Genomic DNA, 26,792 nt, shown 5'->3' on the forward strand with positions numbered 1-26,792 from the left:
CGATTTGCTGACTCAGGGGCCCTCTAGCAGGTGTAGAATCACATCGGGCATTTTTACGTCCTTCGATTGGACGGTCGGAGAGCGCACTAGTCAGAGCTCACAACGTGCATCTGTAGCGAACTGCACGAGCTCAAATATATTCGTGTGGATTTACTGTATGTTTTTTCATTCCACAACGACTGACAGAGGAGAAACTGATTTGATAGCAGACACACTTTCAAGATGGATTTGGTCGTCCCAAACAGTTTAAAAAAGGTGTGAAGCTTGTTCATGAACAATTTATACTTTTGTGTTTTATTTTCTTTAACATTTGCACAAAAACACACAAATTGCATTTCAAATCTTCAGGAAAACTGTAACGCAGGGACAAATCCAGCAAAAACTCATTTTCTGAGGTAAATTTTGGTGCTTCTGCTGAAGATGATGTATGAGGGTGGTGCAGTTGTGGCTCCAGTGAAAGGAGAAGTGTTGAATTGTGTTCATTGGGTTTCTTGCTTTAGTGATGACATTCATTCTGTTATACTGCGTCTCTCTGTAATATTAATGGTTTCTATACTCGTGGCGTCATAATCATGGTATTATGAAGTGGATTGATTCAAATTCAACACCACTGAAGGCGGAGGTGTGAAATTCACAGACAGCTACTGATACACACAAATGTTTTTTTTCCTTTTTGGGTTCTCATACCTGCTATTCAAAAAACAAAAAAAAAAGTTTGTAATGATCTTAGCAACAAATTGTTGGTCAGAAATGTAACAAATTGAGCAGAATTATAAAAGAAGATCCATAAACATCAACACTGGATATCAAACAAAACAGGCAAAGACAAAAATCTGACAGAAAATTTTATGTAAATATATATATTTGATGCTGATTAATGATAACAGTTATGCAGGTCATGACCTGCAGGGAATGATGGGTAATATAGTTATTGTGCTGTTTCACAAAATTCATCCTGAGACTTTCTATAATACAGTAAAGCGTTTGGAGCGAAAAAGCTAGAAATATACTTCTACGGTCTTTTTGTATAAAATGCTTAAAATCATCATAATGTAAAATATATAATAAAAAATCAACACCTGTCTGGGTTAAAGTTTTTCAACTTCTCATTCTCAACTGTGTGAAGTTTAACTACACAGGTTTACCTACAAGCCTTCAACATTTACAGAAATCAAAGAGAAAACTTTATCCTTGCTTCATTTATTTGTTTAATTCTTGTTAATTTTCCAAACAATGATTTGATGTTAGGACCGTTCATGTTTTGACATTTTGTACACTTTATAGACAAAAGTTTGTGGACACCTTTATCATAAGATCTTTTTAAACATCCCATTCCACACTTAATGCCCATTTGTTGTTATTATAACCTCCACTCTTCTGGAAAGATGTTCCACTAGATTTTATGGAGATTTGTGGCGATTTGTTCAGCCATAAGAGTGTTAGTAGAGTTAGGACCTGGTTGTAGGTGGGAAGGTGAGGAGGCCTGCGGTGCAGTCAGCATGAAAACATTCATCCCAAAGGTGTTCAACAAGGTTGGAGCTCTATAGCTGTAGATCTTCCACAACAACCCATGTAAAGCAGATCTTTGTGCACATGGGCAATGAAGCAGGTTGATGAAGAAAATATTTATCTTTACCACATCTAAAGATGCCTTATCCAACTGTGTGCCTACAACTTTGTGATAACAGTTTGGAGAAGACCCATGAACAGGTTGGGAAAGTCAGGTGTCCCAATACTTTTGTCCATACAGTGTATATACAATGTAAAATCTACTAAAAGTCATTTCCTTCTACGGTAATCGACAGTTGATCTTTAACAAAAATGAATGCAGTAGCAGAGGTCAGATTGAACTTGAATCAGATTCATCTGCAGCTGATCTCCAGCAGGTTCCTCTTAGATTTATATCATTTTAAGTCTAAGGCCACAGTGATTAAAACCAGCAAATATTCTGCGTAAATAAATCTTGAGATTGTTGCTCAGCGTGTGAAGACGTTACGAGAAGATCAGTGAGAGCGTCAATCCGAGCAGCAGGATCTCTGTACTGGCGCTCTGGATCTCGGCTCTGCTTCTTAAACAGCTGCTAGATAGAGGCAGCTTGAGCTCAGGAATTTTTCCCGTGTTCATGTTGCCTTTCTAAAAGATAAACAAGAAATTGGATTTGGAATGTAAATAATATGAACAGTCTGAGAAAATGGCATCGGTCTGCAACAGCAATGAACAGTTTAGAACCTCAACATGGAAGTGTAATAAATGGACATTCATTTAGATGAGGACAAGTTCTCTTCTAAATCTGGTTCCTTTCCTGTCTGCTTCCATCCCTTTCCAACACACCACTGATCCCTCCATCCCTTTCCACTGCACCACTGATCCCTCCATCCCTTCCCACTGCACCACTGATCCCTCCATCCCTTTCCAACAAACCACTGATCCCTCCATCCCTTTCCAACGCACCACTGATCCTTCCATCTCTTCCCAACACACCACTGATCCCTCCATCCCTTTTCACTGCAAAACTGATCCCTCTATCCCTTTCCACTGCACCACTGACCCCTCCATCCATTTCCACTGCATCACTGATCCCTCCATCCCTTTCCAACACACCACTGATCCCTTTATCCCTTTCCACTCCACCACTGATCCCTCCATCCCTTTCCACTCCACCACTGATCCCTCCATCCCTTTCCACTGCACCACTGACCCCTCCATCCATTTCCACTGCATCACTGATCCCTCTATCCCTTTCCAACACACCACTGATCCCTCCATCCCTTTCCACTGCACCACTGACCCCTCCATCCATTTCCACTGCATCACTGATCCCTCCATCTTTTCCAACACACCACTGGTCCCTCAATCCCTTTCCAACACTCCACTGATCCCTCCATTCCTTTCAACTGCACCACTGACCCCTCCATCCATTTCCACTGCATCACTGATCCCTCTATCCCTTTCCAACACACCACTGATCCCTCCATCCCTTTCCACTGCACCACTGACCCCTCCATCCATTTCCATGCCCCACTGGTCCCTCCATCCTTTTTCAACACACCACTGGTCCCTCAATCCCTTTCCAACACTCCATTGATCCCTCCATTCCTTTCAACTGCACCACTGATCCCTCCATCCCTTTTCACTGCACCACTGATCCCTCCATCCCTTTTCACTGCACCACTGATCCCTCCATCCCTTTCCAACCACCTGATTGGTGGATCGCTGTGTGTTTGACCAGTTACGTTTTTATCCTCATAAATAAAAAAAACCAACGACTAATTTTGCAAGATGTAGTCAAGTAAAAAGTCAAATATTTGACTTGATTTATAATGTAGAGTTTAAGTAAAAGTCTCCCCAAATAAAAACACTTCAGTAAAGTAGAGATATGCAAGAAAGCTACTTAAGTACAGTAAAAAATTACATTTACTTCCTTCCTGCTCGTCATCCTCAAATGATGTCTAAAGACCTACTTCTTCCAGAAATTATTCAGTTAGCAGTTCTTTAACTAGTTTTTGACTGATGGTATTCTTAGTCTGTGCCCTAATAAAACACTATCAGACTGTATTTATTATTGTAGACTTCAAAGCACTGTTAGTAAGAGAAAGATGCAATAAATGAAAAAAATATATGTAAGTAAGAACAAAGAGTAAAATATTTGGATGCAAATGTTGGCTCATGCCTTTAACTCATCATCTTGTTCATATTTTGGGGTCTCTTATTACATAAGAAATTCTTGTGACTAAAAACTCTTGCCAGGATCACCACCGAAGCTGACCTAACTCACCTCTAGGTTTGCAATAAAAGTGTACTGTTGAATCCTCCTCAGCGTTTGCTGATATTCCAGGATCGAGCTGTTATCCCACACCTTCGTCTGAATCAGCTGAACCCAGTCTCTGTCCGATAAAGAAAATAAACACTGTGATTACACTGTGTACACTGTTGTGAGAAAACCATGAGCATGGAAACACAGTCACAGTTGAGTAATTACGTGGCGTTTGTGGCTCCCATCTCGCTCATGAGCATGGGCCAGCTGGGGAGGCTGCTACAGAGGCTGAGATCCAGGGCAGGGTAGTAGTAAAGAAAAGCCAGACACATCTCATTATTAGTTCCCAGACCCCCCTGTGAACAGAACACAGAATGAAGAATTAAACCCCAGCACTCATTCATGTATTATTCCGATTGGTCAGAAGGTGTTGATTATTTTCCTATAGCCTATAGCCTCATGGCTGATTTGCGGCTGGATTTCAGCTACAAATGTTTTTTACACCAATCAGACATTATAACATTCTGAAGGGGTGAATTGATTATCACTGATGATTCTTTCATCATGGCACCTGTAAATGGGTGGGATATTATTAGGCAGCAAGTGAACATTTTCTCTTCAAAGTTAATGTGTTAGAAGCAGGAAAAATGGGCAATGTGACGTCTAGACGACTGGGTCACAGCATCTCCAAAACTGCAGCTCTTGTATTCTGAATGAATCTCCACAAAATCTTGTGGAACATCTTCTCAGAAGAGTGGCAGTTATTATAAGAGCAATTGGAAACTAAATTTGGAATGGGATGTTCATCATGATCAGGTGTCCACAACGTTTTCACCATGTAGTGTATTGATTCTGGTGTGAAATGGTTTATACGACGATGTTCACTGAAAATAGAAACCAACCCAAGTGAATCCTGTTCGATCGGTCGTGTCATATGTGCACTCCACCACAATCTTGTCACCCTGCAGGATAAAAAAAAAAAAATGTAAGGATTGTATTTGAATGTAATCATTTTTTCCGAACATACACGAATTTAACACCTACCAGCTTGATTGTTTTGGTTTTTCCCAGGTTTGTCACTTGCTGGAATTCAAAATTGTAGTGTTCATTCAGCGCTAAGAAATCAATCTGCTCTCCATTCCTGAAGGACACACAATAATCACCACCTGCCTGTACATTCTCTTTTGTTAGAAAAACATACAAGCTGTTCACAAGTACACACTTTCCCACCTTTGTATTTATGACCTGTTTTGGAGAACTTAACATGCAAAACATCTCATATTTCCATTCCAACAGTTGAGGTATTTTAATTGAACTTTTGATCAAGAGGATTTACATTTTATGGACAAATAAGTTTGTAGACACCTGATCATTAAATGAGATCCCATTCCACATTTTTCTGTTAGATTAACCTCCACTCTTCTGGGAAGATGCTCCACAAGATTTTGGAGTGTGCATCAGCGTTCATATTCTTTTTCTTCAGTAGGGTTGAGGGCAGAGCTCTATAGCAGGAGATCTTTCACTCTAACCCATGTAAAGCATATCTTAATGGAGTTGGCTTTGGTGGAACAGGTTTAAGTCTCCTAGATCAAGTGGAGGGAAAAGTTCATGCTACTGCATTAAGGACATCCTACACAAAGGTGTGTCTCCAAGTTTGAGGTTTGAGAGTTTGGGGAAGAACCACATATGGCTGGCAAATTCAGGTGTCTCAATACTTTTTTTTGTATGTCGTGTATATGTTTTACATATAACTTAAAATCATAATCATAATTCGGTTGTTTTTTGTCCCCAAATTGTTTGGTTGCAGTTGATCATAGTAAAAATGTAAGAAAAAAATTTATAAAATGTCATGAATTTTTTATCTTCAAAAAATGTACTCATTCTTGGTGAGAGAAGCTTCTCAATACAACAATGTATATATAAAAAAAAAAAAGAAAGCTTTATACACAAGGTACATTTTGAATCATATGTTGAATTTACCGACTTTATATACTGGCGTGTGATTGGGAATAGAAATTGTAGCAGTGTAATAAATAACCATATGTAACGAAACCATACACAAACCACCGTGACTCGTAATTCTAAACTACACAGTGCTTTTGATTATTTATTGATTATCGGTGTATTTATTTCACCTGAAGTGGCCGACTCGCACCTTCCTTCCTGCCAGGTGTGTGTGCAGGATTGCCGCGAAAACCTGTAGGTCATCTTGTGCCTGAGGGAGAACCTTAAAAACACAAAACATCCACAATCTTCATTATAGAGTATATTTCTTTTAAAGTAAGGCATAATATATAGATGTTGTATTCATTTATTAAATCAACAACATTTATATATTAAACGTTAAACAGAAAGTTTTGATTGTTATAGAGGACTTTTCCCATCCCTAACATTCTTTCACGAAGACACAACCACGACCACAAGATGAGGAAAACTGTCTATCAATTCTTAATTACCAAATTATTGAATGCCGAATCAAGAATGTAAGAAAGTCTGGGTATGTATGTTTTTGAAACACCTTTTGTTTCTATGCAACATATTAGATAAATGTCCAAAAACACATTTGTCCAATTTTGATATTTCTGGCTCTAACAGAAGAACTTATGTGCGAACAAGAGAGATGTTAGCAGATTGCCTCACTCCCACAGTCCAACATGGAGGTGGAAGCGTAATGAAGGAAGTGATAAGATGGTGGAGTTCTGAACAGAAGGTCATGGGTTCAAATCCCAGCAACCCAGCTGCATCCTTGAGCAAGGTTCTTAACCCTTGTCTGCAAAATGGCGTAATGGTGTTGGGGGTTGTTTTGGCGCAGGGAAGTTCGGAGACTTTTTCTGGAAGGCGTAAGGAATCGTGAATCAAAACGGCCCCCATTTCATACTTCAACACCATGCAATTCCGAAGCGACAACTACATCCGAGCTCTAGATTTATTTAGAGAGCAAACTGTCGTCAGGAGTGAAATTTCTCATGGAATGACCTGCCCAGTCAACGCACCTAAATCCTATTGAACTGCTCTGGGGTGAACTGGATCACAAGAATTGGATTTTTGGCAAGTTTTACAAGAGGCATGTCAAAGTGTTTCAGCTGAATGTTTGGAGAAATGAACCAAACAGAAATACACTGAAACAAAAATCTAACTATTTTGTATGAAATGCAAATTTTGTTTATTGATCTAAATAAATCAGGGCCTAAGATTAAACAGTAGATGTAGTAGTGTACCTGAGGAAGGAAGCTGGTGTCACACATGCCGTATGTGAGAAAGCCTGTAGCATTTGGTGGAATCATGTATCCGGTCCCGATTGTCACAATGAGCCCCGTTTGCATTACAGCAGCATCGAACTTCCTCAGTTGAGCCGTGTAGTAAAAACGCAAGCCTGAGTTGTCAATAATACCTACATACACACAGCACAAGTGATTGATCTGTACATCATTAGTGTGTTGCAGACATGCTGCACTGAAATACAATCACTGTCCAATCACAGTGGCTCTAAACACAAAGGGCGTGGCTGTTATGCTTCAAATGATACTGTTTTATCCTGTTTCTTTGCTATTGCTGAACACATTCACGTTTAAATGGTTAACAGAAGGACCCAGAAGATCCTACATGTGACCCGGTAGATGCCTTATAAAACATTTGCAGAGGCAGGAAGACAGCTGTTTTCTCTTTCAGACACATCTAATACAAAACCACACACACCTGTGAAATGTGTTCAGGGTATAACCAACCATCAGTGTGTTATGTCAGTCCAGTTGTGTCCAGTACTGTATATGTGTACCTGTAGTCCCATGCTGGTTGTTGTAATGCACTTCCAGTCTGTGGAGGGTCTCATGTCCTCCTTCACCCACAGGAAGTCCAGCCACTTCAGGAAATTCGAAAGCCTGGAAACATTTTAAAATGATGAAGGTGTTGGTGTGAACTGCTGGTGCTTTTTCTATTTTATTTATTCACTTTCTTTTATGAATTCCACTTATTTTTATTGTAGTCACAACCCGAAATTACAAAAAAAAAACGTTGGGACACTGTGTAAAATATAAAGGAAAACAGAATGCAATGATTTGCAAAGCATATAAAAGCATATTTTATTCACAAAAGAACATAGAAAATATATTAAATATTGAAACTGAGGAAATGTGCCATTTTAAGGAAAAAAACGTGTGCACAAAGCTCCAGCTCAATGAAGATCTGGTGTACATGAGTTGGAGTGGAAGATCTATCTGTTATAGAGTTTCAACTCTAATGATTACCTATGTGATGAATGTTTTCACGCTGACTGCACCCCAGGTCTCCTCACCTCACTACTACTAACACCCTTGTGGCTGAATGAATCTCCACACAATCAAGTGGAATATCTTCCCAGAAGAGTGGAAGGTATTCTAACATTAACATGGCCTGAATGTGTAATGCCAAAAAGCACAGAGCAAGCTTACGCTCGGGCATTCACAAACTTTTTCCATCTAGTGTATTTAAGGAGCAAATTAAGCATTGTAGAAGAAATGAAGCCTATAGTATCAGGTTGATCCAGAAAGACAAAAAAAACCTGCAAAAAATATGATATATGAAATACGATCAGATTAAAGTTAGTGAGGGAATAAAATTATATAATTTGATTATCATCAAATATCATCATGTGTTTAGAACAAAGAAAATCACTTTCACACACTGAACCAGCAACCTGAAATGAATTGACACAAGTGACACTTCAGTCATGGATTCATTTGAATGATTAATGAAACAGAACATCACTCACTCCTCCTCCAGTGCCCCAAACAGCAACGGCCTGGATGCACTCGGCTTGGGTGTTTTTACTGTAACATGGCTTCTCAGAGGTCTGGTTTACCGATGGTGGGCATCGGTACAGCAACAAGTGATGCACGATGTCACGATTCTGGATCACTGGTTCTATCTGTGGGGTGGGGGGATGAGGCAGAAACATCAGAAACATCCAAATCTTTGAAAACCACTCCTTCTGATGAAGATGGCTCGAGATGAGATACCTGATTTTTCCAGCCATATGTGGGTCTTCCACAAACTTTAGCGACAAATGTAAAAGCACATCATTGAGAAAGAATATCTTTAAAGGCGGTAGCATGAAATGTTCCTGTTTTTGGATGACAATGCCTCTGTTCATGAAGCCAGCTCCATTAAGATACAACATGCTTCACATGGGATGGAGTAAAGATCTTGAGTGGCACCTAGGAATTGATGGAACGTAGACTCCACCGAGGCCTCCTCACCTCACCTACATCAGTACCTGACTTTACTATTACCCTTGTGGCCGAATAGATCACCACAAATCTCCACAAAAATCTAGTGGAACATCTTCCCAGGAGAGAGGAGGTTATTATAACAGCAAATGGGGACTTAATGTGGAATGGAATGCTCAAAAAGCACATTATTCTCCACATAAGGTGTCTGCAATCTTCTGTCCATATTCTGTGTATATGAGGTTATTGTAAAAGATTAAACTCAAGAACTATGAAGATGGATTTTGACGCTGGTTCTTCTAAAGGTCATTAGATATAAACGTATAGGGACTCATTTACAACACTGCAATTTATATTTGTAATCAACATCTATTATTTCTGTAAAGGTTCATTGTTAATGTTCATTGTGATACACAAATAACATTGCAGTGAATTGAATATATTCCAAAACCTACGTTTGGCCTAATAAGTGAGTAATGAGGCTGTGAAATAAATAAACACTGCTACTTACACGATAGATGTGGTATTTCCTGTCAAATACCGGAAGGCTCATAATCTTGCAGTGGTAGTAGGTGTTTTGGGTAGGAACCACAACCTGCAAAATAATAAATACATTTATATAAACAAAATATTGTTTATTTTGTTTGTTTTATATTTGAAAAAAATATTAAATGACAATAACTGAATCAATTAAATAGTTTTATAAATGATTTAATAAACTCATAAATCATTTAAATTATTTTATACAAATGTAAAAATTTTACTTTTTTTATGTTTTATATTTTAAATTAAATGTCATAATGTTATCGATTAAAAATACGTTTTTTTTTGTTTAATAAAAAAATTTCAAGAAATACTACTACTAATAATAATTATTTTTTATTTTTTTATAATTCAGTTAGATTGCAATACTTACATTTTAAATTAAATAACTAAATGTATATCTCGTGCTCACTAATTCCTCCTGTTAGAGCGCTTCACACTTTTCCTTTTTTGTGTGTGTTTTTATTTACATGCATTTTTTACATTTTTCATTTCCCTTTGTTGTAATTTTAACTCCAGTCCCCACCCCTGATCTGTGATGGGTGGGTTTCCTGTTTGCATTTTTGTTTTGTCCCAAAGTCTCGGTGATGGACTGCACCCTTTGGACAGTGTTTCGACACTGCCGCAGTGTACCTCTCACATTTTATCTACCTTACAGGCACCCTAAAGGGCATTTTTTTTCTTATCATTTCTCTATTGTAAGAATACCCAAGAGTTCATGTTATTATATTTTAGAGAAACTTACACAGCATTTTCTGACATTTTATACATAGAGAATTTTATCTACATCCCACATAGCAATTTTTCTCTGGCCCAGCTCCGGCCTACACAACCAGCTTTTGCTTGGCCCACATACAATGAATTACGGTCCTAGTGAGGACCAGGTCTGGATTCCAGACAAGGGCCACACATGGGCCATAACTGGCCAAAGTTAAATACCCATAACTGGTCCTAAATGACATCTGGCCCATGTCTTGTGAGCCGCCTTAAAAACGGTACCACCTCTGCCAAACCGGGCCATGTTTGGCCCACATGTATGCCAGTGCCGGATGAATGCCAGCTGTGCCAGATGAATGCCAAATCTGGGCCAAATTTGTTTGCTGACTGGGATGAGCTCCTTAGGGGAACCCTGAAGAATGTTTCAGCAAATTTTCTCCACTGTAACAAAAATACACTATAGGGTATAGTATAGGACCTATACGCCTTTACTGGTATAGTATATGTGTACCTATACGGCCTTTTTATTATATTGTATCTACATTCAAGAAAACCTACAGGTCACTTTATTAAAGTTAATCTACCATACAAATAAATTGAAATTTAAGTTAGTCATCAATCATTAATTTGTGCCACGCAGCATTTCCATGTATATACAATATACATCTACGATACTGAGACATAAGTGTAACAGTATCTCAGTACGTTAGTCATGGTCAGCTCGAAGTATTTGCTGTCAGGGACAGTGGATCGAGGCATGTATTTCAGAAGATTCACTTCCTTTGTCCCTCGCCGGTTTTTGTGATAGCTGATGTCGTCAGTGTCACCGTAGGCGTAGATCAGCTTCACTGGCATGTCCTGAGGTAAAAACAGAAGAGAGTCGAGTTGATTCATGGAATAAAAATACGTTTAAGATGTTCTCCAGCAAAATCAGTGACTTAAACCTTCACAGACACAATGGTGCCTAAACTTATTCCACATACTATCGAAAGGTGACAAACTAAACTTCTGTTGACTGGAAACTCTGAGAAACATGAGACCTGCAGGATATTATGTTCTTTATGCCCTGATGATGATGTGGACAATACAGTATGGGCTGAATTTTCCTGTTGTTTACTCACAGTGATGGAAAAGTCATTTTTATCACAGGACTTGATGGATCGCTGGAATGCCATCACTGTTTGTCCGTTTGCCTCCGTCAAAGAAAGGACTTTAGAGTCCTGCTGCTGGTCCAGAGCCGGCATGAAGTTCCCGTCCGCGTTCCTGTCCTTAATCAAACACAGGGCTATGAAACTAACTGACTGTTGATATTAATTCACTGTGGTAAATATATATATATATATATATATATATATATATATATATATATATATATATATATATATATATATATATATATACACACCCACATATACACATTCACTTTCAAATTCATTATTTAAAGTCATTATTTATTAATAAATTATAATTTATTATTTTTAAGTTTTGAGCCCAAAGAGCAAAAGTATTTACCCCTACCTAAAGTTCCATTTTGGTAATAATAATGCAGCCTTTTTTTTTTTTTTTTTTTTTTACTTTTATATCCTTTAGATTTTTCCTCACTTTATTTGTGTTTTCCTTTATTTCTTACTTTTTTTTTTTCCGTCTTATGTTCTTTCTTTCAACTGTCTTGTTTTCTCTTTCTTTCTTTCTTTCTTTCTTTCTTTCTTTCTTTCTTTCTTTCTTTCTTTCTTGCTTTTTTTCTTTCTTTCTTTCTTTCTTTCTTTCTTTCTTTCTTTCTTTCTTTCTTTCTTTCTTTCTTTCTTTCTTTCTTTCTTTCTGTCTTTCTTTCTTTCTGTCTTTTGTTCTTTCTTTCAACTGTCTTTTTTTTCTTTTCTTTCTTTCTTTCTTTCTTTCTTTCTTTCTTTCTTTCTTTCTTTCTTTCTTTCTTTTTTTTCTTTCTTTCTTTCTTTCTTTCTTTCTTTCTTTCTTTCTTTCTTTCTTTCTTTCTTTCTTTCTTTCTGTCTTTCTTTCTTTCTGTCTTTTGTTCTTTCTTTCAACTGTCTTTTTTTTCCTTTCTTTCTTTCTTTCTTTCTTTCTTTCTTTCTTTCTTTCTTTCTTTCTTTCTTTCTTTCTTTCTTTCTTTCTTTTTTTCTTTCTTTCTTTCTTTCTTTTTTCTTTCTTTCTTTCTGTCTTTTGTTCTTTCTTTCAACTGTCTTGTTTTTTTTTCTTTCTTTCTTTCTTTCTTTCTTTCTTTCTTTCTTTCTTTCTTTCTTTCTTTCTTTCTTTCTGTCTTTCTGTCTTTTGTTCTTTCTTTCAACTGTCTTGTTTTTTCTTTCTTTCTTTCTTTCTTTCTTTCTTTCTTTCTTTCTTTCTTTCTTTCTTTCTTTCTTTCTTTCTTTCTTTCTGTCTTTTGTTTTTTCTTTCAACTGTCTTGTTTTTTCTTTCTTTCTTTCTTTCTTTCTTTCTTTCTTTCTTTCTTTCTTTCTTTCTTTCTTTCTTTCTTTCGTTATTTGTTTGTCTGACTGTCTTTTCTTTCTTTCTTTCTTTCTTTCTTTCTTTCTTTCTTTCTTTCTTTCTTTCTTGCTTTTTTCTTTCTTTCTTTCTTTTTCTTTCTTTCTTTCTTTCTTTCTTTCTTTCTTTCTTTCTTTCTTTCTTTCTTTCTTTCTTTCTGTCTTTCTGTCTTTCGTTTTTTCTTTTAACTGTCTTGTTCTTTCTTTCTTTCTTTCTTTCTTTCTTTCTTTCTTTCTTTCTTTCTTTCTAACTTTCTTTCTTTCTTTCTGTCTAGTTTTTTCTTTCAACTGTCTTGTTTTTTCTTTCTTTCTTTCTTTCTTTCTTTCTTTCTTTCTTTCTTTCTTTCTTTCTTTCTTTCGTTATTTCGTTATTTCTTTCTTTCGTTATTTGTTTGTCTGACTGTCTTTTCTTTCTTTCTTTCTTTCTTTCTTTCTTTCTTTCTTTCTTTCTTTCTTTCTTTCTTTCTTTCTTTCTTTCTTTCTTTCTTTCAACTATCTTGTTTTTTCTTACTTTCTTTCTTACTTTCTTTCTTTCTTTCTTTCTTTCTGTCTTGCTTCTTTTTCTTTCAACTTTGTCTTGTTCTTTCGTTATTCGTTTGTCTGGCTGTCCTTTCTTTCTTTCTTTCTTTCTTTCTTTCTTTCTTTCTTTCTTTCTTTCTTTCTTTCTTGCTTGCTTGCTTGCTTTCTTGCTTTCTTGCTTTCTTTCTTATTTGTTTATTATTTGTTTCTTTCAACTTTGTTTCTTTCTTCATTTCTTTTGTTTATTCTTTCTTTCTGTATCACAACACTAAATAAACATCTCATTTGTGTACGTAATTCGTTTTTTCTTCAAATTTGTGCATGAAGATCATCCAACAAACAATCCCTGTATGATTTGTAACTGTTGTAACATCTTATTAGAACAACAACATTACTATAAACCTTATATGTATCTAATCAACACTTTTTGACCAATCAGATCACAGAGTTCAGCAGTGCAGTCATCTAATACATTTAAATCAATTAATAATAATAATAATAATAATAATAATAATAATAATAATAATAATAATAATAATAATAATAATATAAAAATTACAATTACCGTAAAATACCCCCCTTCAGGTCCGACTCCTCCGATGAGGATATCAGACCCAGCCATTCCTCCATTGGGACTGAACCCAAAGCCGACCCAGCCCGTGGTGTTCGCCGTCACCTCAAACGTGATGGTGTCCTTTACCATGTCAAAACCCCATCTGAGCAGGATGATACCATTCGAATCCAGATACACAGAGAAAGGTAGACCTGGATCCACATCAGCTCCAGATGTTCGGCCAAAGAACATGACCAGAGGAAAGAGGAGAGCTGAAACAGTCACCATGGAAGCCAGTAACGATCTCTTCATCTCAGTCTCGAAAACAGACAACAGCACTGAACTATAACATGTGTCTATAATGTTCTTCTGCCTGGGTACACTCAAACTTTATATCTTTTCTCTCCTCCTTCTTCTCTCACTGCAATCCTCACACACACACTGTTTTGACTGCCTTTTACATTGTGTCCCAGTTATCAGGTTTCCAGTTCAGAATGCATTCAGAGAGATGCTGGTAATCCCTGATCCTGATGAGAGTAATATGAGAGCTGCACCTGTGTGTGTGTGTGTGTGTGTGTGTGTGTGTGTGTGTGTGTGTATACAGCCACTTCCAATCAAGTGTAAGTAAGACACAGAGGATACATACTTTTACTTTGCTTACTTGCACAGGGGCCCAGGAGTGGCAGCTTGGTGTGGCTGGGATTTGAACTCACAACCTTTGAATCCAAAGTCCAATACCTTAACCACTAAGCTACCACCTCACAAATATAATATAATGCAGACTGAATTCACTTATATGGCGTATTTCTGTAAAAAAAAAAACTTTTGTTGTGAAATCCCTAATTCTCACCTACCTGTAAAATACTGTAAACATAAACACCAAAACCAGTACATCGGATATTTTTAAGCTCAATGATTAAAGGAAACAAACAAATCAAATTTCACATCAAAATAAGACACTTTAAGGTTCATTTCATTTCAATAAACAGAACACAGAGGTTCAAGCAAGTGAAATGCATGGTTTTGTTTGCTTTATGAAGATCTGCACAATCGAAATTCTCAGCGAAACTCATATACATTTTTGTAAGGTTCTTTCTTTCTTTCTTTCTTTCTTTCTTTCTTTCTTTCTTTCTTTCTTTCTTTCTTTCTTTCTTTCTTTCTTTCTTTCTTTCTTTCTTTCTTTCTTTCTTCCTTTCTTCCTTTCTTTCTTTTTTAATTGTCTCTTTCTTTTTATCTTTCTTTTAACTTAGTTGTTAGTTAACAAGATAGTTAGTTTGTCTTTTTCTTTCTTTCTTTGAACTATGTAACTTTCTTTTTATGTTTTTTTCAACTTTCTATTTCTTTCTTTCTTTTATGTTTCTTTTAAATGTCTTTTTCTTTCTTTCTTTCTTTCTTTCTTTCTTTCTTTCTTTCTTTCTTTCTTTCTTTCTTTCTTCAAACTATGTCTCTTTCTTTTTATGTTTCTTTCAACTGTCTTTTTCTTTCTTTCTTTCTTTCTTTCTTTCTTTCTTTCTTTCTTTCTTTCTTTCTTTCTTTCTTTCTTTCTTTCTTTCTTTCTTTCTCTTTTCATTTCTTGATTCATGTTTTTGTTCCATGGTGATCTGCACGATCGAAATTCTCAGCGAAACTCATTAAACATTTCGGTGAGGTTTTTCCTTTCTTCTTTTCTTTCTTTCTTTTAACTATGTCTCGTTCTTTCTTTTTATCTTCCTTTCAACTGTATTTCTTTCTTTCTTAGCTTTGTTTTATATTTCTTTCCTCCTTTCTTTTAACTTTGTATTTTGTTTGTTTCTTTTCTTTCCTTTTTAATTTCTTGATTCATGTTTTTGTTTCATGATGATCTGCACGATCGAAATTTTCAGCGAAACTCATTAAACATTTCTGTGATGTTTGTGAGACTCAGACATATTTAAATGACTGTATTATTATTATTTTTATTATTATTAGTCTAGATTCATATTATACATTTATGGCATTTACAATTTACAACTAAGCAGTTGAGTGTTAAGGGCCTTGTTTAAGGGCCCAGCAGCAGCAACAGCAGCAGTTCGGTAATGCTGGGATTTGAACTTGTGATCTTCCAACCCAGAATCCAATGTCTTGACCATTCAGCTGCCACCTATCAGTAATAGTAGCAGGAAAAGTAGCCTTCCTTCAGGATGAATCAGGCAGGTACGGAAAGAAGAAAGGGGCAGGGACACTGGTATCTCAAGAACATGTTTACATTACATTACATTTGCTGCATTTAGCAGATACCCATACCCATGTCCAGAGCAATGTAAAAAAAGTGCTTTAAGTCTCTAGTAATGAATAAATATACACTGGTACACTAGATTACTGGTACACTTGACTACAAAACCAATTTTCTCTGAAATCTTATCAGCCGTCATGTCGCATGTATCCAAAAATCCAATGGTAAGTCCTCCGTGCAAGTATCGAATGCAAACTGCAACAAGTTCTTTCTTCAAAAGATCTTTACATTCATAATGGCATAAGACGTGCCCGGTGTCATTTTGGTGTTACTCGGTTCTTATCTTGCGCAGCAGAAAGGAAGTGAAACATTCTGAATATCTGAGCTCATCATCGTTCCTTTTTTTTTATGCGGCTGGTCAAGCAAACGGAACAGTTCCAAAAGAATTCCTCTGTTTAATGCTTCATCGCTTTCTCTGTGACCACGCCACAGAATATTTTGCTTGGCACAAAAAAAAGTACAACATCAAGCGGCTAATTTCGTTTGTGAATGCAGATGTTCTTTGTTATCCAGATGCTTCTTACATGCTTGACTTAGATGTTTCCGCTCTTTAAATCCATCCTGTGTACATTTTGCTTCAATTAGCTCAGGGAAGAGCCTGCAGGATTTACAGAAAACTAGCCGAACCAGCCGAATCTCTCATATCATCACGAAGAAAAACATCATGGTTAATATTAAATAATATTGTAATAACTCGAAATCCTTGCAATTATTGTAAGTATTGACTAATTGATATCCGCTTTGCCATTTTAAAAATTAAACTCACGATTACTGCTATTACAGTACGTCTTTACGTCGTAAAGCACAGTGGGCGGGTTTATCTGAAATTGACGAATCATATTTAACTTTTATTTTTGACAAGCGTATTTGGCAAATTGCATTTCATTAATCTTTATATATAAATATATAAAGGTATAATGTGATAAGACAGTTATTGTTATTATTATTGTTCATTAAATTATTATTTGGAAAATCATTCTTTTCTGATTGGATGGGCAACAATTTAAAGTGGGTGGGCCCAGGCCCGTCCAGGCCCGTCCAGGCCCACCCGTAGCTTCGCCACTGGTTTTAATTTATAGGGAGTGGGTGGGGGTGACAGGGGGAGAAAGAAACAAGGATTACATTGAAAAATTAAAATTCAAAATGTATTTGTCACATACATTCAAACAGAGTATGAAATATATATATATATATATATATATATATATATATATATATATATATATATATATATATATATATATATATATATATATATATATATATATATATAATATGTGTATTGCAGATATGACAGAAGTACAGATTAAAGAGATCCAGTGTGATTTGAGAAAAGAGTTCATTGTTGGGATGGCTGAGGTTCTTCACAATCTTCCTGGACCTGGTCCGGCACCACGTGCTGTAGATATCCTGCAGCTCGTCAGGACGCTCTCAATAGTGCAGGTGTTTAAAGTCCTTAGCACCTGAGAGGGTAGTTTAAAGTCACTTAGGTGTTTAAGATGGCCTTCTTCACCAAGGTGTTGATGTTGCAGGACCAAAAAAGCTCCTGTGTGATGCGAACACCTAGGTACAGGAAACTGTCCACTCTCTCCACTGGGGTCACTATGAACTTTAGCGGTTGGTATGACCGCTCCTGCTTTGTGCTGAAGTCCACTATCAACTCCTTAATCTTGCTGACGTTCAAGAGAAGATTGTTCTCCTGGCACCATCTCTCCAGGTTTTTTTATCTCCAGTAGGTATGCCGTCTCGTCGTTGTTGGAGATCAGGCCCACCACAACAGTGTTGTCAGCAAACTTGATGATGGTGGTGAAGTTGGAAGTGGCCACACAGTCATGTGTGTACAGTGAGTACAGCAGGGGGCTCAGAATACAACCCTGAGGATCTCTAGTGCTGAGGTTGAGGGAGGATAAGGTGTGTTTGCCCACCTGTATGGCTTGTGGTGTCTGTCAGGAAGTTGGAGATCAATTGACACAGGATTTTTGATACTTAAATGTTGAAGACACTGTACACTTTACTGCATGGGCTTTGGACATTGGAGTGTGTGTGTGTGTGTGTGTGTGTGTGTGTGTGTGTGTGTGTGTGTGTGTGTGTGTGTGTGTGTGTTATTAAAGATAGATTTTTATTCTTTAGCTTTTGATTTAAATATATTTTTATTGAAATTGCTGTTAAATGTGCTTTATAGATAAAGTTTAACTTGAAAACACTGCGTGAGCACCAGGGGGCGCCATAAAGCTCCTTATGAGACCCAAACCGACACAAACACCTTCATGACTGATCATCTGTTACCAAAACTCTCGTTAGATAATTAGTTAGTTAGTATTTGTCAGCTAATTACTTTTTAGTTTTGGTAAGTGTACGATATGTAGTTAGTTAGTATTATTAGTTAGTATAGTTTCGGTAGTATTATGTATTATTTATTGGCTAATGATTTACTGATTTCTTTGACTTTACAATGTCTTTGACTGTGTGTGTACAGAGGGAATGCCTTAGAGTAGTTAGTTAGTTAGTTAGTTAGTTAGTTAGTTAGTTAGTTAGTTAGTTAGTTAGTTGGTAGTTTGATATTTGTTAGATATGTCATATTTGTTGAATAATGATGTACTGTGAGTTTATGTAGACTTTATTCAGGATACTGGTTATTATTAACTCACCAGTGTGTACAAGGGGTATGATTGAGAGTAGTTAGTTAGTTAGTTAGTTAGTTAGTTAGTTAGTTAGTTAGTTAGTTAGTTAGGTATTGGGTTATTGGGTTATTTGGTTAATGATTTATTTGTTGCCTAATTATTTACTGACAATCTTTGTACACTTGTAGAGTTTAATGGGTTAAATTAATAATTATTAATAATACAGTGTATATAGGTGGTATGATGTGGATTAGTTAGTTAGATAGAAAGATAGTTAGTTAGTTAGTTAGTTAGTTAGTTAGTTAGTTAGTTAGTTAGTTAGTTAGTTAGTTAGTTTAATATTTGTTAGTTAGGAAATATGTACTATATGCCGAATAATGATGTACTGTAAGTTTATGTAGACTTTACTCAGAATACTGGTTATTATTAAATAAGTAGTGTGCACATGGGGTATGTTTGAGAGTAGTTATTTAGTTAGTTAGTTAGTTAGTTAGTTAGTTAGTTAGTTAGTTAGTTAGTTAGTTAGTTAGTTAGTTAGTTAGTACATGTTTTATTTGTTGCCTAATTACTCACTGAAAATCTTTTGTACACTTGTAGAGTTTAATGGGTTAAAATAATAATTATTAATAATACAGTGTCTATAGGTGGTATGATGTAAATTAGTTAGTTAGTTAGTTAGTTATTTTGATATTTGTTAGTTAGGAAATATGTACTATATGTTGAATAATGATGTACTTTAAGTTTATGTAGACTTTACTCAGGATACTGGTTATTATTAACTAAGTAGTGTGTACAGGGGGTATGATTAAGAGTAGATAGTTAGTTAGTTAGTTAGTTAGTTAGTTAGTTAGTTAGTTAGTTAGTTAGTTAGTTAGTTAGTTAGTTAGTTAGTTAGAAAATATGTAATATTTGTTGAATAATGATGTACTGTGAGTTTATGTAGACTTTATTCAGGATACTGGTTATTATTAACTAAGTAGTGTGTACAGGGGGTATGATTAAGAGTAGTTAGTTAGTTAGTTAGTTAGTTAGTTAGTTAGTTAGTTAGTTAGTTAGTTAGTTAGTTTTGTATGTACTACTTTTTAGGTAATGATGGATTGACTGTTTTGACTAATGGTGTAAGTGGGTCAGAGTTATTGTGAATGATGTAGTGTGTACAGGGGTAATAAAGTGGTTAGTTGTTAGTGCTCTGTGTGTGTGTGTGTGTGTGTGTGTGTGTGTAGTGCAGCTCAGAGTCCACGGGTCGGAGCGCTGCTTCAGTTTCCGGTTTAGCTGAAGCTCAGGAGGAGTTGATGAGCGCAGGAGAGAAGCAGAAGGTCGACGCTCTTCTCAGTCGGGATATTATTCGAGTGATTTGCCGGAGTGTGTGTGTGTGTGTGTGAGAGAGAGAGGGATGTGTTATAATTAGCCCGTGTGCTGGATGATCGTGTTGTTTGGGAGTTAAGGAGCGAGGCGGAGACACACAGGCATGTCTGCATGAACAAACTCCAGTCCAGGCAGCACACAAGTTCTCCATCAGAGCTTCAGTGCCAGCGTGATGGCAACCACGGTGAGCTTCTGGATCATCTCGAGTTTTCGGGGGGTTTTGCCCGTTTGGTTTCTGTTTATTGCACTTTTGCTGTAATTAAGGTGAGAAAAGAAATGTCCTGGAGGTGGCGGCGTGCGCCCGCATTCCTTTCTGCTGTGTTTTTATTACTACTTTTTTTTATTTCTACACGTTAAAGTTTTATGGTGAATGCACCAAAAATACCATGTAGACAATTTCATGTCGATGAGTCCAAAAATATTGATATTTCTAAAGCGTTTTCCTGTTAACACACAGGGGGGGGGAAACTATCCGGAGAGTCTTGTGACATTTTACTCCTCTTCCAGTGCGGGTCATGAAGTCGCGCAAGGCATCATGGGATATGTAGTGCATTTCCCGTTAGCATAGTGCGTTACTAGTTTTAGCTGTATTAGCTCGGGCTATACAGCTAACAAATCGTCCCCAATGTTTCTCATCACTTTTTAAAGAATCTCATTCATTTTCATCCACCTAAACACCAGAGAAGCTTTCAAGTACCCCAGCTAGTTATCTAGCTAATCTGTAGTTTGAACCAAACCTTCTTGTTTTTCTTGCCATTCCTCTTTACCTTCTCCAACATCTGATCTTCATTGTCTGTGAGAAACCTTTTGAGTGACCATCTGACTCGGCGTCAGTCCCTGACCCACTTTACGTGTATGAAACATTCCTGTCAGCATGAACTCACAGGAAGAGCTATAAAAAGTCAGGCCTGAGTCATCCTCAGTGCTTTACCCCATCAAACTGGTGTGAATCCAAAACATCTGGGAAACCAAGCAGTTCCTCTCATCGTTCACATAATAACAGCTACAATATATGGACAAAGGTTTGTGGACACTGAACATACAGAATACTGAACATCTCATTTCACATCTAGTCCCTGTTCGCTCTTATAGGAACCTCCACTCTTCTGGGAAGATGTTGCATTAAATTTTGTGGAGATTCATTCAGCCACAAGGGTGTTAGGAAAGTCAGGTACTGATGTAGGTGAAAAGGTGAGGAGAGGAGATCTTGGGTGCAGTCAGCATGACAACATTAAGCCCAAAGGTTGGGATTATATATGACGTCTGTTCCAGCATGACAAAACCAGCTGCATGAAGATCGGCTTTTTATGGCTTGAAGTGGACGATATCCTCCTCTTGAGCTCTTGAACATCTTTGGAATGAATGTTTTCACACTGAACACCTTCTCACCTTCTCACCTACATCAGTATCTGATTTTACTGACACTCTTGTAGCTGAATGAATTTCCACAAAAATCTAGTGGAACATCTTCCCAGAAGAGTGGAGATTATTATAACAGCAAGTGGGGCCAAAATGTGGACGAAGAGAATTACATTCCAATCTCATGGTCAGGTGTCCACAAACTTTTATTCTGGGTTTTGCTAAAGGACCCTCGTCTTTAAAATATTGAATACAAGAATAAAGCAAATGAAAATGACAAAATTCCATCAGCTACAACAGAAAGAAAGTTGATACTGTGTAAATTATTCCGATGCAAACACACACACACACACACACACACACACACACACACACACACACACACACACACAGACTCTCTTGTAGCCTGAGTAGGCCTCCTACATAGAGGAGCCCTTCACATTGCTTCTACAGCTTACACTCTGTGTTTGTGTGTGTGTGTGTGTGTGTGTGTGTGTGTGTGTGTGTGTGTGTGTGTGTGTGTGTGTGTGTGTGTGTGTGTGTGTGTGTGTGTGTGTGTGTGTGTCTAAATAATGATTCCTCTGTAGTTTGAACTTCCACTGCTATAGAAATTGTAAATCATTAGCTGAATAATTCGAACAGATATTTGTGTGTTTACACTCGTAGAGCTGGACAGGAAGCAGGAAGTCTCCGAGTCTGAAATGTTTATAATTAGTCTTTATTGATTCACTCAGAGATAATGATTTGCTATGAGCAGTGTGCAATGGAGTGAGTTATTCCTCTAAATATCTAAAATATCTGCGATTCTTCTTCTTTTTAAAGAACATTGTGTGTTTTTTTTTTCGTAGTTATACGGTTTATAGTTATGTTTGATCATGTGGACCATCTGGAAAACAAGCATTTGTGGATAAGCGTTTGTGCTTTTTTATGAACATCCCATTCCATGTTCAGTCCCCATTTTCTGTTATAATAACCTCCACTTTTCTGTGAAGATGGTCTGGATTTTGGAGATTGTGTGGAGATTGTGTGGAGATTGTGTGGAGATTGTGTGGAGATTGTGTGGAGATTGTGTGGAGATTGTGTGGAGATTGTGTGAAGATTGTGTGAAGATTGTGTGGAGATCAGACACAAGGGTGTTGGTAAAGTTCATGCACTGATGTAGGGTGAGGTGAGGAGACCTGGGGTGCAGTCGGAGTTCACATTCATCCCAGAGGTGTTCAATAGGTTTTGTAGCTCGATAGCAGGAGATCTTTCACTCCAACCCATGAAAAGCATATCTTCTATCATAGAGCCGACCTTGTGCACAGGGGCATCTTAATGCTGGAACTGAATTGGGTCTCCTCCTTCAAGTGAAGGGGACATTTTTTTGGTACTGCATCTAAAGAGCAGTTTGGGGCAGAAACACTCATGGGTTGAAAAATTCAGATGTCCTAATACTTTTGACCATGCAGTGTGTAAACAGTCCTTGGTCTTAAAGGTTATCGTTAGGTTCGTCTCTAAGCGTCATATCTTTATGATAGACGCTTACGTTTGTACCAAAACCAGTATGACCTTCCACAGTGTTTTTGTTCGTCATGTACTGATATGTAACGCAACCGTCTCATAAATATCACAGAGGTCTATATATGCGTTCTCTCCATCTCTCCGTCATCATTCATACACGTCCTGGTGTCTGTGTGACTGATATTCCCAGGCCAGTATTGGAGAAACCGAACAAGAACGAGTGGAATGACACAGTGGAGTCACAGTTAGCTTAGAGCCAATCCTTACGCTAATAATAATAATAATAATAATAAAGAATAATAATAATAAAGAATAATAATAATAAAGAATAATATTACGGAAAAAACGAAAGTTTCAGGAATTCTAAAAGTTACAGCGTTATCTCTGACTGTTACTGGCACGGAGGATTTCTTCCATAACTGTTGTTTCAGCATTTTTGTGGAGCATCTCTGTGCTTTAGAAATGATAAATGATATATGTACACACACACACACACACACACACACACACACACACACTATATTGCCAAAAGTATTGGGTCATTAGTACAGTATGTGATTTTTGAGCATAGGATTCCACGATTAGTCCCAATTTGGTCTTGTAATTCCCTTCACTCTTCTAGGAAGATGTTTCACTAGACTTTTGGTGTGTTTATGGATATTTGTGTTCATCAGTCACAAGTGTATTATGAAAGGCAGGTAATGATGTAGGTGAGGAGACCTGGGGTGCAGTCAGCGTTCACATTCATCCCAAAGGTGTTCAGTAGGGATGAGATCAGAGCTCTATAGCAGCAAGATCTTCCTCTCCAAAGCATGTCAACCAGATCTTCAAAAAGCTCACTTTGTGCGCAGGGGCATCACCATGCTGGAACAGGTTTGGGTTTCCAAGTTCAAGTGAACGCAAAATTTTATTATAGCGCCATCTAAAGACGTCCTGTACGATTGAGTGCCTCCAGTTTTGTGGTAACAGTTTGGAAAAGAACCACATATAGCAGGAAAGGGCAGGTGTCCCAATACTTTTGGAAATACAGTATATATAAAACATACATACTATTAATGCCAGAGCTGCTGTTTCAGGAAGTGAATCACCTTCTGAATAATCAGAAACAAGAGAACCACATGAGGTCTCTGATCTCGGATCAAGTGATCTCCGAGAGATTTTACACTGATTTCTGGACTATGCACTGATGATAACATGCCTGTAGTTTTCAGAGACACAAAAAGCAGAGGAAGTCAAACACACAGCTGTTTTTCCCCCCCCCCCCCAGTGTATGAAAATTAACACCAGAACGAGACAAGCCAGTTTTTAGCTCTCATGATATCATGTCTTTAAAGCAGAGAGTGTTTTGTTATCAGGGCCGAGATAATGATCAGATAGTGATGTGTGTGTATGCACGTGTGCATGTTTATTCATGTTGCCCTTCGTCTTCACACAGGCGCAGGTTTTATACGACTTTTTAGCAGAGCCGGGCAACAACGAGCTGACGGTGAGAGAGGGGGAGACGGTCACCATCACCAACCCGGTGAGTCCTGAATGCTCGACATTACACCGTCTCATAGTGTCTGTACCTGTACGCAGTTGTGTGTGTGTGTGTGTGTGTGTACATGTGTGTGTGTACATGTGTGTATTTTTGTTTGGGTGTAGTACAATCATGCACGTTTTCCCGTGCAGGATTGTGCATGTGTGTGTTGGTGTATGTCTGCGCTCGCACTTTGCATGCGTGCGAGAGTGTGTGATGGTGTCATTATGGTAATTCGAAGTTCTTCATAACCCTGGCCACAGTTTCTGTCAGAAGTGTGGAAACACCTAGTCTTTTATTAGTTTTGACAGACACATGCACATTTTTGTCTTCTTCTAAACTTAGTAATGTAACGGTATGAAGATTCCTTTTGACCAAACAAACCTATAAATGTCCAGATATTCCATGTTCCTCTCTTAGCAGTTTTCTGAAGATGTTCTTCACTAGTTGGAGATTTCTTGTTCATCCCAGAGCAGTCTAGTGGGATTTAGGTGCAGTGACTGGGCAGATCATTCCTTGATAGATATTACTCCAGACGTGGAGTGCTCTCTAATTAACGCTTAAAGGGCTCTGACGTATTCGTCGCTTCGTCTCATCATCTTGTAGTACAGAAGTATGGAATGGGAGCCATGTTGGTTCAGGATTCCTGGGGGAAAAAAAACAAATTCCTGTTTGTCCCTGTTTTTCTCAGAGCATTGGTGGAGGATGGATCGAGGCACGAAACAGCAGGGGCGAGGTCGGCCTGGTGCCTGAGGACTATGTGGAGGTAAAGCTGACTGATCACACACACACACACACACACACACACACACACACTTTAGGGAATTCACACACAGTCACAAAGCACGGTATTATACGCACACTCATGCACCCACACTCACATTCATGAATATTCACCCTGTGTGTATGTGTGTGTGAAGTTTCCTGTGGAGGAAGGAAGCAGCCACAGTGTGAAATTAGTGACAGGAATGTAACAGGAAAGGCTTTCTCGCCTCACATCGAACACATGACATATTTAAAGATCCGCTTGCCCTCTGATCCTGTATACTTTTGCGTGTGACCTCGAAATTACTGTGTATACAGTAGGAGAGTGCCAGAGAGTACATGTACATTTGTACAGATTAATGATGATTAGTGTTTGCACCAGAGCTGTGAGAGTCTTTCAAAAAACTAAAAAAAAACGCATTCATATTTCAGCCGAAGTATTCAAATGCCTTCGGTTCCTCTGGGGTTCCTCCAGCACAGGGATCTCACAGGTGATTTTAAAATATCGCTCCTCTGTTCTTTGGAAAGTGTGTTTTTCTGTGAAACAAGCAATAACCATCAATGGGCAATAAAAACCTGTGGGCATTCACTTGGCCTTCCTGCTATAATAAGCTCCATTCTTCTGGAAAGGCTTTCTACTAGAGTTTTAGCTATGTGGTTTAGTGAATTTGATATCTGGTACCGAGGTTCAACACGGTGAGGAGTGCAAAATTAGTTCATTGGGGTTGAGGAGGTCAGGGCTTTGAAGGACATGAGACTTCTTTCACTTCATCCTCTACTCATATTATAATGGAGTTCGATTTTTGTCATGGTGGAGCATAGTGATTGTTCCTCAAAAGTGCTCCTTATAGTGAATATCTATTTGCGACATTAGTGGTGGCTCCAGCGGTTAAGGCGCTGGATTGCCGATCGGAAGGTCTGGGGTTCAAGCCCCGGTATCGCCAAGCTGCCACTCTTGGGCCCTTGAGCAAGGCCCTTAACCCTCTATGCTCCGGGGGTCCCTTACGAGGGAAATATCAAGGTCCGTGACGTGGGGCCGCCTTCCTGTGGGCTCACCACCTGCAGGAGGGACCGTAAGGGACGGTGCTGTGAGGATTGGGCAGCAGTCGAAGGCGGGGGCCTGCTTAGACTGCTGCCCCCGCGACCCGAATTACGGATAAGCGGGAGAAAATGAATGAATGAATGAATATTTGCGACATTAAATACATATATTCTGGGCAGTCTGGTGAAGAACCACAGATGTGTGAGATGGTCAGGTGTGTGGTTTAGGTCCATGCTGACTTTCACTTTTTTTGTATCAACCCAAACCTCAAATACCAATTAGGAAGAAATATATCACACAAGCAGGTTGGTAATTCCTTGTGATGTTCCAGTTTGAGAGAACTTCTACTTTAGGGCCATAAAAATCCTTAAACCAACTCATAACCACCAAGATCGCATATAACCGACATTGTGAGTGTTGATGTGAATGCTACTCGTAACGGCTGCTCGGTATCGGCATGATTTTCCTCTTTCTGCTGCTGTCAGATGATTGGCTGATGGGATACCTGCATAAATGACGACAGTGGATATGAAAAGTCTACACGTCACTATAAAAAGTCTGATATTCGTAATGGGAAACCCCATA

The 26,792-nt window shown here is 37.9% G+C and overlaps 2 protein-coding genes across 3 annotated transcripts in view; one reads left to right on the forward strand and one right to left on the reverse strand.

Moving 5' to 3' along the window:
• Positions 1 to 1,107: 1,107 nt before the first annotated feature.
• Positions 1,108 to 14,218, reverse strand: moxd1l (monooxygenase, DBH-like 1, like). Its single transcript, XM_083562515.1, has 13 exons — positions 13,795 to 14,218; positions 11,340 to 11,486; positions 10,924 to 11,076; positions 9,470 to 9,553; positions 8,502 to 8,657; positions 7,530 to 7,632; positions 6,973 to 7,145; positions 5,890 to 5,981; positions 4,799 to 4,895; positions 4,657 to 4,716; positions 3,980 to 4,110; positions 3,776 to 3,884; positions 1,108 to 2,133 (listed from the first exon to the last, which is right to left on the reverse strand). The coding sequence occupies exons 1-13, from the start codon at positions 14,092 to 14,094 to the stop codon at positions 1,993 to 1,995; spliced, it is 1,746 nt and encodes a 581-aa protein (XP_083418641.1). The 5' UTR covers positions 14,095 to 14,218; the 3' UTR covers positions 1,108 to 1,992.
• Positions 14,219 to 19,868: 5,650 nt separating this feature from the next.
• Positions 19,869 to 26,792, forward strand: part of snx9b (sorting nexin 9b) — a 37,571-nt gene continuing 30,647 nt past the window's right edge. For both annotated transcript variants that reach the window (XM_083562510.1, XM_083562511.1), the window contains exons 1-3: positions 19,869 to 20,203; positions 24,317 to 24,403; positions 25,092 to 25,166. In XM_083562510.1, the coding sequence (XP_083418636.1) occupies positions 20,192 to 20,203; positions 24,317 to 24,403; positions 25,092 to 25,166 (174 nt within the window). In that variant the 5' untranslated portion in view covers positions 19,869 to 20,191. The remainder of the gene's footprint in view (positions 20,204 to 24,316; positions 24,404 to 25,091; positions 25,167 to 26,792) is intronic.

Source organism: Silurus aristotelis, assembly GCF_946808225.1.
Source record: "Silurus aristotelis genome assembly, chromosome: 15".
In the NCBI taxonomy this organism is placed as follows: domain Eukaryota; kingdom Metazoa; phylum Chordata; class Actinopteri; order Siluriformes; family Siluridae; genus Silurus; species Silurus aristotelis.